The sequence below is a fragment of the Hyperoodon ampullatus genome (assembly GCF_949752795.1).
Source record: "Hyperoodon ampullatus genome assembly, chromosome: 7".
Lineage (NCBI taxonomy): Eukaryota > Metazoa > Chordata > Mammalia > Artiodactyla > Ziphiidae > Hyperoodon > Hyperoodon ampullatus.
In genome coordinates, this window is record NC_136920.1 from 12,482,175 (window position 1) to 12,496,432 (window position 14,258).

A 14,258-nucleotide genomic window follows, 5' to 3' on the forward strand; every position below is an offset into this window, starting at 1 on the left:
TACTGGTCTGTAAGGTGTCTATCCTCTATACAACAAAAAGAAGACAACTGCCTTAAGGAAATCCCACGAGTTCATCCTTCACGAGCCCCTTGTCTCCCACCTCCTGTGTTACACACCGTGAAGTTGTTCAGCAAAGTCTTTATTTAAGTGGAAAATTGGCTGTCCAGAGGGGCAGTTGCATGGACCATCATTCCTGAGCAAGGTGCAGTTGCCTGGCATCTTAACTGGAGCTTCCCCTTGGGAACTTGGGAAGTCCCTTCCCCATTCTGAACCTCAATTTTCATATCTCAAGAAATGAGGGATTTGGGTTGAGTGGATGAAGGTCCTTTTCTACCAGAAATCTGGCTGTATTTCTTCTAGTCTCCTGACTCCTAGGGGCAAAGACCCTAGTTCAAGTGCATGGAATAAAGCTTGGCCTCCTTTCCCCTGGCTGCAGAATCCCATTAGTAAAATCAGAGGAGAGACAGCAGAGCTACAGGCTGGTTCGAAGCTCAGTCCTGCCACTCACTGTGTGATAAAATACTTAACCTCTCAGTGGCTCAATTTCTCCATCTGTAAGTGAGGTTCCTACCTCAAAGAGTTCTTATGAGGATTAAATGAGTTAATGTTTGCAAAGCACTAAAAACAGTGCCTGGCACATAGTGCTTTGTAAAGTGTTTTTTGAAAAAATAAAATTTAGTATGTGAACTGAATATCTTCATAACTCTAACAGCTTCTTGACTCCCCCTCCCCCCTGGCCCCAGCCTCTGTGTTCACCACTTCCTAAAGCTCAGAGCTCTGAACCCCTAATCTCTCTACTTAAAGGCCTCCTACGGCTCCCAGGTTCCTCCAGGATGGAGCATTGATGCCTCAGCTGGAAGACCCAGGCTCTTCACACAGGGCCTCCCAGAGGTCCAGAGATGCTAGGCCACTTCCTTTTATTTAAGGATCCCAGTTAATTGAAAAAAAATAAAAGTAAAAACGAACAAGCAAAAAAAGGCACACAGAATTACGAAAATTGTGGGGCATTTTAAATGTTATACTGAGCAAAGTCAAGCGTTAACCACTCCCACACCGCAGCGCAGACAAACCGTAATTACGCTGTTTCAAGATAATTGCCAAGGGTTCTCAGGCTCTTAACTTCCAGCCGCACAACTCGTGGAGCGGCGTGGTGAGGAGGCGGGAGTTCATCAGGTGGATCTCTGGAGGGTCAGCGTCGGGAGACTGGCGAGGACGGCCCAAACCCAAAGACGAGGCCCCTGGGACAACCCCTCACCACACCCCCTCACCAAACCCCTCAATCTCCAACCCCGCGGGCCCGGCAGGCCTCCCAGGCCGCGAGGCCGGCCCCCCATGCACCCACTCACCCGGCTCGGCCGAGCCCACCCTACCCTAGTAGCCCAGGGCGCCCGCGCACCCGGTGCCGCCACCCCGCGAGCCGGGCCCGCACACAGGAGCCTCCACAGGAACCGTTATCTTGCCCGCGGCGCCCCCTGTGATCTTCAGGCGTGAGTCGGAGAGTGGGGTCCGGCGGCGACCCCCGCAAAGAGCCCGCGAGGGGGCGCGCGTCCCCGCGCTCAGCCGGCCTGCCACGACCCTCCTGCAGCGCCCGCCCGCGCGGGGCCGGAGGGAAGGCGGGGACTCGGTCCCCGCGCCACGCGGCTCGACCAATAGAAGCGCGCGCAGCGGGGCTCGGCGCCGACCACCTCGGTTGCTGAAAACCCGACGCGCGGGCGGCGGGCTCTAGGCGGGCGACAGCGGACCGGCTCCCTGAGCACTCGAGGCCGGTGCGCGCTACCCCGCGGGTCCCGTGCGCGCGCCTGACCTCCCTTGCCCAGTCGGCGCGCGGCATCGCCCGGCCCCGATGGCCCCCGAGACCCCGGCCCAGGGGCCTACCCCGCGCTACTTCACCTGGGACGAGGTGGCGCAGCGCTCGGGACGCGACAAAGAGCGGTGGCTCGTGATTGACCGGAAGGTGTACAACATCAGCGAGTTCACCCGCCAGCACCCCGGGGGCTCCCGGGTCATCAGCCACTACGCGGGGCAGGACGCCACGGTAAGCGCTGCCAGTCCAGGGAACGGGAGGAGGCGGGGCCGGGCGGTCGGAGCCTGGGGCCCTGCGCGCGAGACAAGAGATTTGGCACTCAGGGCCGAACACTCTAATTCGGGGAAAAGCCGGGAGGCGCAGGAGCGTACCGGTTGCCAGGTGATTGGGTGTGCTGCGAATAGGGGATGCAAGGGCAGGAGAGAGGCTGCGAAAAGTGGAGTCTGGGGAGTAGGGAGGGAGGGAGGGAGGCCGGCAACGTGCACGCACAAACAAAGGGCCACGCCATCGGTCCGTGCGCTCCGTCTGCTGCCCGGAGTCTGCGTTCTCCAGGCGTGGGCAGTCCCCGGAGCAGGGGTAGGAGGGAGGACAGCGGGGATGTGGAACCCCTGGACGGCGGCACTGCCGACACCAAGGGAGGAGGGATCAGTGGCAGGGAGAGGGATCAAGTCTTGACCTGTCTTGGTGGCTGGGAGGGAAGCGCAGACCCGTCCGGGCCGAGCATGCCGGACTAGACTGGCGAGCGTGAGCAGGGCAGAGAACGAGGGAACCACACTCGGGGATTTTCCTGAGGGGGGAAGCCACCTAGTGTCCGCTGCCTTAGGAACCCCTGCACAGGGTGAAGACCGGAGGGTAGGGAAGGGGCAGCACCGGCCAGAGAGGGCTAGCGCCTGCTCGTGCACAAAAAAGAGTGGGAGCAGCGTGCTGAAGGTGGGGGGGGGGGGGGTTGGGGGGCGGGGGGGGCTGCATCAGCATACACTTAGCGAGGGCCCTGGAACAGTCCTGGAATCCTGTGGGGAGGTCCCTCAGCCTCAGGCCAGCAGCTGTTTGCAGTCCTGGGCTGTAGGCCCGGTGCTGGGTCGCATCCTTCCTCCTTCAGGCCTCACTGCGGGCCAGCGCGCGTCCCAGCCCCGATTCTGTTGCTTCCCTCTCTAGACAACCTGCTCTCGGAACTAAAGCACCTAGCACTTCCCTTCTGGGTTTGAGAGCTGGGGGACCACTCCTTGGGACCCAAAGGTTGGAGCGTTCGCTTCGCCTGTCCCCTCCCCCTATATCCTTCCCCCATCCTTCGCCTAGCGGCGTGACCCCTTCCACTGTCCCCAGCTTTCTCCCTGCAATCTCGGAGCGCACCTCGGACCACTAGGGTTCCCGTGATGTGGCGGTGCAGCCTAACGCGGTAAGGACCCGCCTCTCCCTCCGACGCGGCTGGCCTGGGAGTCGAGGCCTGAGCCTGTGCTCGTCTCCGGAGTGACCACTGGGGAGCTCAGGCAGTGGCCGAAGGCGAAGGTGTGGACTGGCGCATGCGTAGACGGAGCAGGCTTCCTGCAGTGTGATTTAGGGCCGGGGCCGGCCGCAGCGGAGACCGCGATTGGTCCGGATGTGTGGTGCCACCGGCCGCCGGCTCCGCCCCGGCTCCCTCCGCCTCCAAGCTTGTGGCTTTGGGCCTGGGGCTGTCTGACCTAAAGGACATTAGTCTCGTTAATCTAGTCACTGAGGACCCCACCTTGCGTAACCAAAATTAGTGCCCTAAGGCAGGGGGTGTTCAGAGTGGGAAGGGAAATATGGAACCCCAACCAGAACAGCAGCGGAGGGAAGGGGGAGAAATGCAAAAGTCCTCCAGGTGGACACAGGGAGTCTCCCTCAGCACATTTCATGAGACACCTAGAGGAAAGGCCAGCCCAGGCAGGTCTTTCTGTGGTCGCCCTACCCGTGCTTCCTACTCCTTGGCGTGGTACCCTTCTTCCTAGAACACAGTTGTTGGGTGATCCTGAGCTGTGGACACCGGGGACAGGTCTGAGCACTCTCAAAGGGCAGCTGCCTGGAGGGGGGTGGGATCTGTTTGAACTTGGGTTCAGCCTCCTTGCTGGATCAGGAGGATGGTCTTTGGTGTGAGCCCTCCACAGGTCTCGGGGGGCCGGGCTGACTTCCTCACTGTTCTGCCTTCTCCCCAAACTTGCAGGATCCCTTTGTGGCGTTCCACATCAACAAGGGCCTTGTGAGGAAGTATATGAACTCTCTCCTGATTGGAGAACTGTCTCCGGAGCAGCCCAGCTTTGAGCCCACTAAGAATGTGAGACCCCGTTTGCTGTTTGGAGATCCTGCAGTTGTTGAGGGGCAAAAGGTAGAAGGAAGGCCTAGATATGGTCACAGGTGACCACAGTCAGGAGTTCTTGGGAATGTCGAGATCCTTGCTTCTTCTGCGTAGTCATTGGGTGGCAGGGCTCTGGAACCTGTGGTTCTCACAAGGCCACCACCACCATCCCCATCCTCAACATGAGACCTATCGACTGAGCACTTACTCTGTGCCAAGCGTAACATCATATAATCCACACACAGTTACAGATGAGAAAACTGAGTCTCAGAGAGGTTAAGCAACTCGGCCAAGGATCACACCATTGCTAAGTGGCAGAGCAGTGGCTTGAATGAATTCTGTTTAACTCCAAAGACCACATGCTCTTAGACTCGATCCCATAGCACCTCCTGTCATCCTTCCTCAGCACTGTGGTATCTTTACCTAGGACCGTTGGCTTCCCTTAGCTACCTTGGTGGGAGGGCCTTGAGCTTAAGAGGGTCCTTGGCTCCAGTGCTGGGTTGCATCTGGGGAGAATAACACCCATCTCCACTCTTCTACAGAAGGAGCTGACTGAGGAGTTCCGGGAGCTGCAGGCCACGGTGGAGCGGGTGGGGCTCATGAAGGCGAACCCCGTCTTCTTCCTGCTGTACCTGCTGCACATCCTGCTGCTGGATGTCGTTGCCTGGCTCACTCTTCGGCTCTTTGGGACATCCTTCCTGCCCTTCCTCCTCTGTGCAGTGCTGCTCAGCACAGTTCAGGTGAGAGCCCTGGGCTTGTCAAGAACACAACCAGCTCAGCTTCCGTGGGGAATATTCTTTGTACCCCTTGGGAGGCCAAGGAGCCCTCTGTCCAGGGCAGAGCTGAGGACGTGCGGGAGAGTTGGTGCAGAAAGAGCACACATTCCGTCGTCTGTGGCTTTCATCTGCTCGTCTTCACCACATGTGCACCTTCATTTCTCCCACGGCCTCTCCAGCCGCTTCTCCCAGGGCTCCCTTCTTCCCGTGGCATTTCTCCTCTGAAACTTCATGTTCAGGTTCTGTCACAGTCCAGGTGTGCCAAGAACCAAGATTCTGGTTTCTCAGCTGAGGCCCTAATACCTGGCTGTCAGAACCCATTAGTTAAGCCTTCCACTTGCCTGAGTTTGTCACTCTGTCCTGTTCTGTAGTTTGGACGTTCAGTCCATCGGAAGTCACCGAACTCCAGAGCTGGGGACACTGAAGAACAGGGAAGGGGTAGTGATTTGCCCTAGCTTTTGTGTGAGTCAGAGCAGGACCCAGGCTTCCTGACTCCTTTCCTGATGTGCTCAGTTAGGCCAGCACAGGCCTAGGTAGATGAAGGACAAGGGAGAGGCCGAGTCAGTTGAGACAGATGCGGGGCTGGTGGGCTGCTCTCAGCGCTAGCCTTTCTCACCCAGGCCCAGGCTGGCTGGCTGCAGCATGACTTTGGACACCTGTCCGTCTTCAGCACCTCTACATGGAACCACCTGCTACATCATTTCGTGATTGGCCACCTGAAGGTCAATGGGACGGGGAGGGGCTCTCTGAAACTCCAGTCAACAATGGGCTGCCTGGGGGAGGGGCGGCACCAGGCTTCCATACTCATGCCCCGCTTTTCTGTAGGGGGCCCCTGCCAGTTGGTGGAACCACCTGCACTTCCAGCACCATGCCAAGCCCAACTGCTTCCGCAAAGACCCGGACATCAACATGCACCCCTTCTTCTTTGCTTTGGGGAAGATCCTCTCTGTCGAGGTGAGCAGAGGTATCAGTGAAGGTCTCGGAGAATGGGAACCAGGCAGCACACAGGGCTTGCAGGGAAGTGCTCACAATGCTGTCAGTGTGGGCAAGACATTGGGGGCCGGGCTGGCTGGCTGTTTGGAAGTTGTGGGACGCCACAGGCAGTAAGCAGGCTGCCCAGGACACTCACCTGTCTTCCCTCATGAGTTCAAGTCAGCAAATAGCTGTTGCAGAAAGGTACCCCACGCTGCTAAGGACCCAAAGATGACCAGATTGCTGTGCAAACCCTGCTCGGCCTTGAAGGTGATGGATGGCCCTCCTTGCAGGTGCTTTTTAGACACTCCAACCCCAGGCAGTCAGCCCCCTGCACTTTGTAATCCTCACTCTTACACAACGGCTACACTGGCTTACTCTTCTCTGATGCCCATTATCTAGAATATTCATTCACTGAGTAATTCTTCCCACCCACCTGATCCTAGCCTGACTTTCAGGGTGGTCAGCACTGGGTTTGAGTTGTCATCTGAGGGTGTGAGCAACCATTATAACGTAGCTGCTAAAGCCTGGGGGTGGGTGGAGATCTGGTGAGCCTTTAGTGAGCGTAAAGCGATGGACGGCTGTGAGTGGCCAGGGGAGTTCTTTTTTTTTTTTTTTTTTTTTTTTTTTTGCGTTATGCGGGCCTTTCACTGTTGTGGCCTCTCCCGTTGCGGAGCACAGCCTCCGGACGCGCAGGCTCAGCGGCCATGGCTCACGGGCCCAGCCGCTCTGCGGCACGTGGGATCTTCCCGGACTGGGGCACGAACCCGTGTCCCCTGAATCGGCAGGCGGATTCTCAACCACTGCGCCACCAGGGAAGCCCCCAGGGGAGTTCTTTAAAAAGTTAAGTTAGGGCTTCCCTGGTGGCACAGTAGTTGAGAGTCCGCCTGCCGATGCATGTGACACGGGTTTGTGCCCCGGTCCGGGAAGATTCCCACATGCCGTGGAGCAGCTGGGCCCATGAGCCATGGCCACTGAGCCTGTGCATCCGGAACCTGTGCTCCGCAATGGGAGAGGCCACAACAGTGAGAGGCCTGCGTACCGCAAAAAAAAAAAAAAAAGTTAATTTAAAACCCTTTGACCCAAAACGTTAAAAAAAATAATAATAAATAAAATAAAACCCTTTGTCCCGAGGCTCTAGGCTATAGTCAGAGTTGTGCCAGGTCCCCCTCCCCCACTTCATGGCACATTATAACATTTCAACACGCCAGGAATTAAACTGTTGTTAAATACACTTCAGTTCCAGGCATGAGTTCAAGATAGCCTGGCTCTCCTCTCCGGCCATGAGGAGACCTCTGGGGGAAGGCTCTGGCAGCACTGGCTGTCCTAGCACCAGGAGCCCCTAGCTTGAGGCTTGCCACAAGGTCCTAATTTTCCCACTTCCTAAATAGGGACTTACTTGGTTTGCTCCATGCCCAACACTGTGCAAATGACGAACCAGCCTCAGCCTCCCGTGGCTCCGGTGGCTCCTTAGAGGGTGTGGGTTATTTACTGGGCAGAGCATGAGGCTCTGGTAGCACTGCTGGTGTCACTAGAAGATTTTTTTTAAAAAGATGGGGGGCTTCCCTGGTGGTGCAGTGGTTGGGAGTCCGCCTGCCGATGCAGGGGACACGGGTTTGTGCCCCGGTCCGGGAGGATCCCACATGCCGCGGAGCGGCTGGGCCCGTGAGCCATGGCCGCTGAGCCTGCGCGTCCGGAGCCTGTGCTCCGCAACGGGAGAGGCCACAGCAGTGAGAGGCCCGCATACCGCAGAAAAAAAAAAAAAGAAGATGGGAGTCTTAAGTGGAAGAGAGTCTTCTCACACCACTGCCTCTGTTGCTTCTTGGTACTAAGGTTTTTAGGAAACTCCTATCTGCAGACACTAAAAATAGAGAATGCTCTGGGAAAAAAATAACTTTTTTTTTTTTTTGCCTAGTTATGAGGCTGAGGTTAGGCTGTTAGGAAATGCGTGGGCTACAGGCTGCTGGGCACTTGGTTCAGCCTCACTGGGTCCAGTTTGACTGAGCACTGATCCCTGGGCTGACCCAGTAGCATCCGCCCCAGTGCCTCCCAACTCTCCTGGACAACAAGGAAGTGCAGGGGACACTTCACCCGAAATACCACCTTTCTGGCCTCCAAGAGTTGAAACACAGGGGGGCAGTTATCAGGGTTGTAATGGCCATTACAATCCTAATTTGATTGCCATTCGAAGAGGCAGACAGCGGACAGGGCTCCCTTCCCTAAGAGTCCCAAAATAAGGTCAGAGTTCTGCCTACACACCCCACCAAACAAGACAGATGCTCCTCTTCCGGCTTCCCCCGCCTCAGTTAATGTTGCTCGGGATGGGATGAACTTCACCCCCACCTCCAGGTCATCAGCAAGGCTTGCTGCCTCCAGAACATATCCCAGTCCATCGACTTCTCCTTCTCCCCTGCCTCCCATCCCCGGGTCTGGTCCATCTCAGGTCTAGATCATTGTTCCAGCCTTCTCACTGGTCTCCCTTCAACTCTACCTGCCCTCTACAGTTCATTCCCCCACCTCTAGCCAGAGTGAGCCTTTAAAGCGCAAAGCAGATAGTGCCACCTGCTGAAAGCCGTCCCGGGCTTCCCATCCCCACTGGAATAAAATCTAACCTTCTTACTGTGGCCTTCCCAGGGCTAAGGCTCAACATGGTGCGGCCGTCCCTAGTTTTCTGGCTTTATCAACTATTCTCCTCTGTTATATTCCCAGCCACACTGGCCTTCTTTCTGTCCCTTGAACGTCCCAAACCTTTGTTCCCTCTGCTTTAAATGCTCTTCCCCCGAATGTCTGCGTTGCTGGCTCCTTCTCACCATTCAGGTCTCAGTTCTGATGTCAGGGCCCCAGGAGGCCATATATAGTACTACCCTAGCCAAAATGCTGCCTACCTCACTTTCTGTCATATTTTCCTGTTTTTAATCTGTAATTACCTTGAGCTCTGTCTACAAATTTATCACCAGCTTCCTCTCCTCAGATGATAAGCTCCACGAGGGTAGGAATTTCGTGTTATTCATCTCTGTATCCTCACACCTAGAACAATGCCGGGCACCTTGATGCTCAATAAATAAATTGTTGAATGAATCACTTAATGGAGAAAGGCTTCATTTAGCAGAAGTGCCTGGCACAGGATAAGGTATCAGTAAATGTCCTGTCAAAACAGTAGATGGACTCATGAAAGAAGGGTGAGCTGGCATTCTGCTCTGGGGTAGAGTCCCTCCTGTGCCCTGTGGTCGTCTGGTGGCCAGAACTAACCAGGACACGAGGAACAGAAGGAGCCATGACTTGAAAACAAGCGCAGAGCTTCACTGTCATGGTTGTGAGAGCTCCCGCTAGGGGACCCGGACTGACTGGCTAGTCTGGCAGCCCCAGCCTGTCTCTATGGCCGCTCAGCTTACAAAATCACCACCAGCCGCGGGGGAAAACCTTGCCAGAGCCTTCAGATTGCCAAGCTGATTTTGGTAATCTTTCCACAAATATTTGCCAAACTGTGCTTAGCTTTCAAGGGATTTTATAAAGCTCATGTTGACACTTGAAGAGACCGAAAGATTTGGAGAAGGTCAGGGACTGGATGTAGAGGGGATCCTGGCCCGTGTAAGGGTAAAAATTGTTGTCTGTGGAGACCCTGGTGTCAAAAGAGTACCAGATGGAGAAAGGAAGGGAAGGTGGAGGGGCCTGGAAACCTGACAAGGGCGTCTCGGGCTGAGCACGAGGAGTACTGAGGACCTGCAGGCTCCTTTGTGCCCAGGCCTCGTGTGGGTGTGGGTGTGGGCCAGGGCCACCGAGCTGCGTCCACGGTGTGACGCGCTTGGCAAATCCAGCAGCCTGGGCTTCACGCGCCAGGAGCTGGAGGTAAGGCTGGGCTTGTTGGAGCTTTCCATAGCGCCAGCTTGTGACGGCCCCCGCAGGAGGCCTCGGCTCCTGAGCAGGGAGAAGCCAAGGTCACAAGGGGAGGGGAATGGGTGACTGGCCTGTGGGTGCTGATGTGTGTTTGCTTTCCTTCACAGCTTGGGAAACAGAAGAAAAAGTACATGCCATACAACCACCAGCACAGATACTTCTTCCTGAGTGAGTGTCCTCATCCAGCCCCGGGGGGCGGGGGTTGGGATGCGGCCCCGGGACTGCAGTACTTGAAGTGAAGGCTGGAGGAAGTTCTCCACCTGGAACAGGGTGCCCCCTGCAAGGGGGCAGTCTACCTTCTCAAGGGGCAAAGGCAAGAGTTAGGCTAATGTTTGGTCAAAGGTCACTTGTGTTGGGGTAAACTAGTTCCTCCAGCCCCACCCTGGCTTCCACAAGGGAACTGAATGGTGGCAGGCCATCCCAACTAAGCCTGAAACCTCACTTTAAATCTTGTCAAACAGGCCAGGGCCAAGGTGACGCAGTGGGACACAGTCTAACACCCAGAAGGACAAAGGTAGATAGACTAGCAATGGGAGGATTGGACCTGAAGAGGGAGCTGGGGAGAAAACATTGCTGTGGTTGTCCTAAGCTCTTTCTGAAGACTGCTGTGTATATTCCCTGCTTTAAAAATCTCCATAAGGGGGCTTCCCTGGTGGCGCAGTGGTTGAGAGTCCGCCTGCCGATGCAGGGGACACGGGTTCGTGCCCCGGTCTGGGAGGATCCCACATGCCGCGGAGCGGCTAGGCCCGTGAGCCATGGCTGCTGGGCCTGCGCGTCCGGAGCCTGTGCTCCGCGGCGGGAGAGGCCACAGTAGTGAGAAGCCCACGTAATGCAAAAAAAAAAAAAAAAAAAAAAAAAAAAAAAAAAAAAAAAAATCTCCATAAGGTCTAAAAATTTTTAAACCCTTTTAAAAATTCAAATTTTTAAAGGGAAAGGAGAGGATGAGTCCATTGATCCCATTTTCTTTCAAAGGAATATATCTTAACTGCCTGTTACTCCACCCCTGTGGAGAAAGGGGGATGGGATAGAAAGGTGGAGCAGAAACGTCCAGAAAAAAGGTTAGAATTCATGGCACGTCAGGATAGAAGAGCCATGTGTGGGCATTGTAATGCTGGGCTTATAGGTAACAGGGCCCTGCAGAGAAGGGACACAGAAGGAAACCAACGCGCACATAGGACAGGACCCACATCAACTCCCAGTTCTAAGAGAAGCTCCTCCACCCCTCTCCACAGCCGACCTCCAGGCTGCTTCAGGTTGGGTGGCACAAGCTTGTTTCCCTAGTCCAGGGAAGAGAGCTTTCAGCCTGTGAAGGATCAGCAGGGTTCCCCCCACTCAACACACACCCTTTCCTGCTCCCGTCCCTTCATCTGCATGGTGGAGCAGCCAGGAGCACAGGGCAGATGATTGCAAGGACAGGCGTAGGGCCAGGAGGAAGGCCCCTGGTAGGGGCAGGGCTGCGGACAGCACAAGTCCGGGAGGATGAGCAGTACCTTTTTAAAGGCACAGGAACAGAGCAGGTTCCGTGCGTGGGGCCTGTCTCCCCAGCTGTCCTTTTCCATGGAAGAGAATGCCACGTTCCCCCCACCTCACCCTCTCAGCATCCACTGGGAGATCCTGCTTTCTTCAGACTTGCACTCATGCCCACCTTCAGCACCTTTCGGGTCCAGTGGATTGAGGACTGCCGAGGCAGCTGGAGGGGCAACAGGAGGAGATGCCAGAGGGGCAGCCCTGTGCTGGAGGCCATCTGTCCAGCACCAACTGGCCCTTTAGTGACCCTTTAGTGCTGCTCACACCTACCCCCTTGTGTCCATTTCCTCCCCAGTTGGGCCCCCAGCCTTGCTGCCTCTCTACTTCCAGTGGTATATTTTCTATTTTGTTATCCAGAGGAAGAAGTGGGTGGTAAGTATCCACGGCCCCCAGATCCCACATCCTTTGTCTCCAGTACCCTGAGGGATGGGAAGGGGGTTCTCCAGGGGAAATCCCACTGAGATTTACTCCAGGCCTAATTTAGAGCCAAGTAACAGAACCAGGTAGAGACCCTTCCTTATCTCTAGGTGAGATGATTTGGGCTCAGCAGGCAACCTGACTCCTGATGCCCTATTTAATTCAGCGAGTTATCTCCTGAGGCTATTGTGCTTGGCCTAAAGCAGGGGCCAGGCTGGGGAGGGGGAAGATGAATAAGAGACGGCACCTTCACTCAGGAAACTTCTGATGAAACAGGATGTGGTTGACACCAGACGAGGTACAGGCAGAAGGTTTGAGGATTTCGAAAGGGGCCTGACTGCATCTGGCTGGATGGGAGGCATCAGAAAAGACTTCGCAAAGTCACTTACCTAGCTGGCCTTGGAGGACAGGCAGAGGCAGGGGAGTTGGGATGGACTCTGAGCAGAGAAGCTGGGAATTAAGGGGCGAATCTGGTCACTGGACATGTGGTGGAGGACTCGGGTGTCAGGGGAGGAGGGTGGTGCAGAAAACTCATCAGCGATTTGATCAGGGCACTGGCACAGACTGAGCCACGATCCTGGAAGACTCACTTGGCAGCGTGATGAAGGAGTGAAGGATGGAGACGGGTTGGGAGGAAGTGGAGGCAGGGAGACCTGGCACCTGTGAAGGAAACAGGCAGGGAGGGCTGGGGGCGCCACTAGGGACGGAGCGGGGCTAGATGGTGCCGGACGGGCAGCTGAGAAAGGCTGCCGTGAGCACTCCAGTCTGAGGACCGGGGAGGATGGCTGCTCCACGCAGAGGAACAAGTGCCGTGAGAGGAGAGGTGCTTTGTGCTGTCACAGGGCTGCCTCTCGCTGCAGGACTTGGCCTGGATGATCAGCTTCTACGTCCGCATCTTCCTCACTTACGTGCCGCTGCTGGGACTGAAAGGCTTCCTGGGCCTTTTCTTCATGGTCAGGTAGTATTTGAATGGGGAGGAGGGAGCAGCGCAGAGATGTGTGGGAGTAACCAGTCTGGTCTGGGGGCGTTGGCTGGGGAAGGTGGCGGGGTTGGAGCAGCTTCTGAGCGAGAGTCAGAACTCTGGGCTCTGCTTGTACTGGTTTTGTCTGGGTGCCATGTCCACCAGGTTCCTGGAAAGCAACTGGTTTGTGTGGGTGACACAGATGAACCACATCCCCATGCACATTGATTACGACAGGAACGTGGACTGGGTCTCCACCCAGGTGAGGGACAGTCACTTGGAAGACCTGGGCACAACTAATAAGAAGGGTGGGTGGGCACAGACCCAGGGTAGGGGGGTGGGCGGTGGTAACAACAGACGCTCCCAAACCTTGCCTCGTTAGCCTGAAGCTTCTCTCCTGCCACCACGTGGAGAAGGGAGTGACCAGGGACAGGCCAGCTTTGCCTGGAGAAGGCTGGGCTGGCCTTTCCATCTGGTACCCAGAGCCATGCTCCCCCGACCTTCTCCTCCAGCTCCAGGCAACATGCAATGTCCATAAGTCGGCCTTCAATGACTGGTTCAGTGGCCACCTCAACTTCCAGATTGAGCACCAGTGAGTAGGGAGGCCTGGGAAGCAGGGACCTGGGGAGGGTCCACGTAGGAGGGGGATGGGGGGCCACAGGAGCTGGGGCCACTGACTGTCCCCTGTTCTCCGTGAAGTCTTTTCCCCACGATGCCTCGACACAATTACCACAAAGTGGCTCCCCTGGTGCAGTCCCTGTGTGCCAAGCATGGCATAGAGTACCAGTCCAAGCCCCTGTTCTCAGCCTTTGCCGACATTGTCCAGTGAGTATCTGAGCCTGGGAAGAGGGCTGGGAGGGCCGGAAGAGGGCAGGGCAGTGGGGTCAGTGGTGAAGTATGGGGTGGGAGCCACAGGAAGGTGCCATCTGGAATGGAGGTCACCAAGGCCAAGGCCAGGTGCTCTGTTGGTCTTGTGGCCAGTTTGGGCCTTTGCTCTCAGTGCCATGGCCCAAGCCCTTTCTCAGAAGCAAAGGGGAGGCGAGTGCTCACGTCAAGGGGGCCTTACATCACCTCTGGAAGGGCCTCACTGCTGCACTTCTGGCAGGTATGGCTTTGGGGCTCCTCTCCACTCTGTCTCCCTCACCACCTGCTCCCATCTTGTCCCCTCAGCTCACTGAGAGAGTCCGGGCAGCTCTGGCTAGATGCCTATCTCCACCAATAAGAGCAGCCTCCCATCTGGAAGAAGAGCCTTGGAGCCAAAGCAGAGGGGGCTTGGGGACAATGCCACTACAATCCTAATATTCAGAGGGGGTGGTTTGAGGAGATAAAGGCTCTGACTCAAACTCCTCCCCTTTATCTTCTAGGCACAGATCTAAGACCCAAAGAGGGGTGCGCAAGACCCCTGGAAGGAGGGGTGGAGCTGTTGGGACAGGGATGTGAAAGTTTTGTTTCCTTTTTTGTTTAGCAGATGCAAGTGGTTGGTGGGCAAACAGGGAGTCAGAAGGGTGTTCGAATAGGAAGGGTCTACTGAACCCAGAAATCAGGAAGAGATTTAGCACTAAAATTCTACCCAGGGGACTTCCCTGGCGGTCCAGT

General features: G+C 56.1%; 1 protein-coding gene across 1 annotated transcript; it reads left to right on the forward strand.

The window, feature by feature from the left end:
* Positions 1-1,826: 1,826 nt before the first annotated feature.
* On the forward strand, positions 1,827-13,884 carry FADS1 (fatty acid desaturase 1; the record flags this gene model as incomplete). The annotated part of the gene is made up of 12 exons (XM_079708807.1): positions 1,827-2,035; positions 3,984-4,094; positions 4,658-4,855; positions 5,512-5,613; positions 5,717-5,845; positions 9,865-9,925; positions 11,580-11,656; positions 12,562-12,659; positions 12,828-12,924; positions 13,175-13,254; positions 13,362-13,487; positions 13,833-13,884. The coding sequence occupies exons 1-12, from the start codon at positions 1,844-1,846 to the stop codon at positions 13,882-13,884; spliced, it is 1,323 nt and encodes a 440-aa protein (XP_079564933.1). The 5' UTR covers positions 1,827-1,843.
* Between the last annotated feature and the right edge of the window lie 374 nt (positions 13,885-14,258).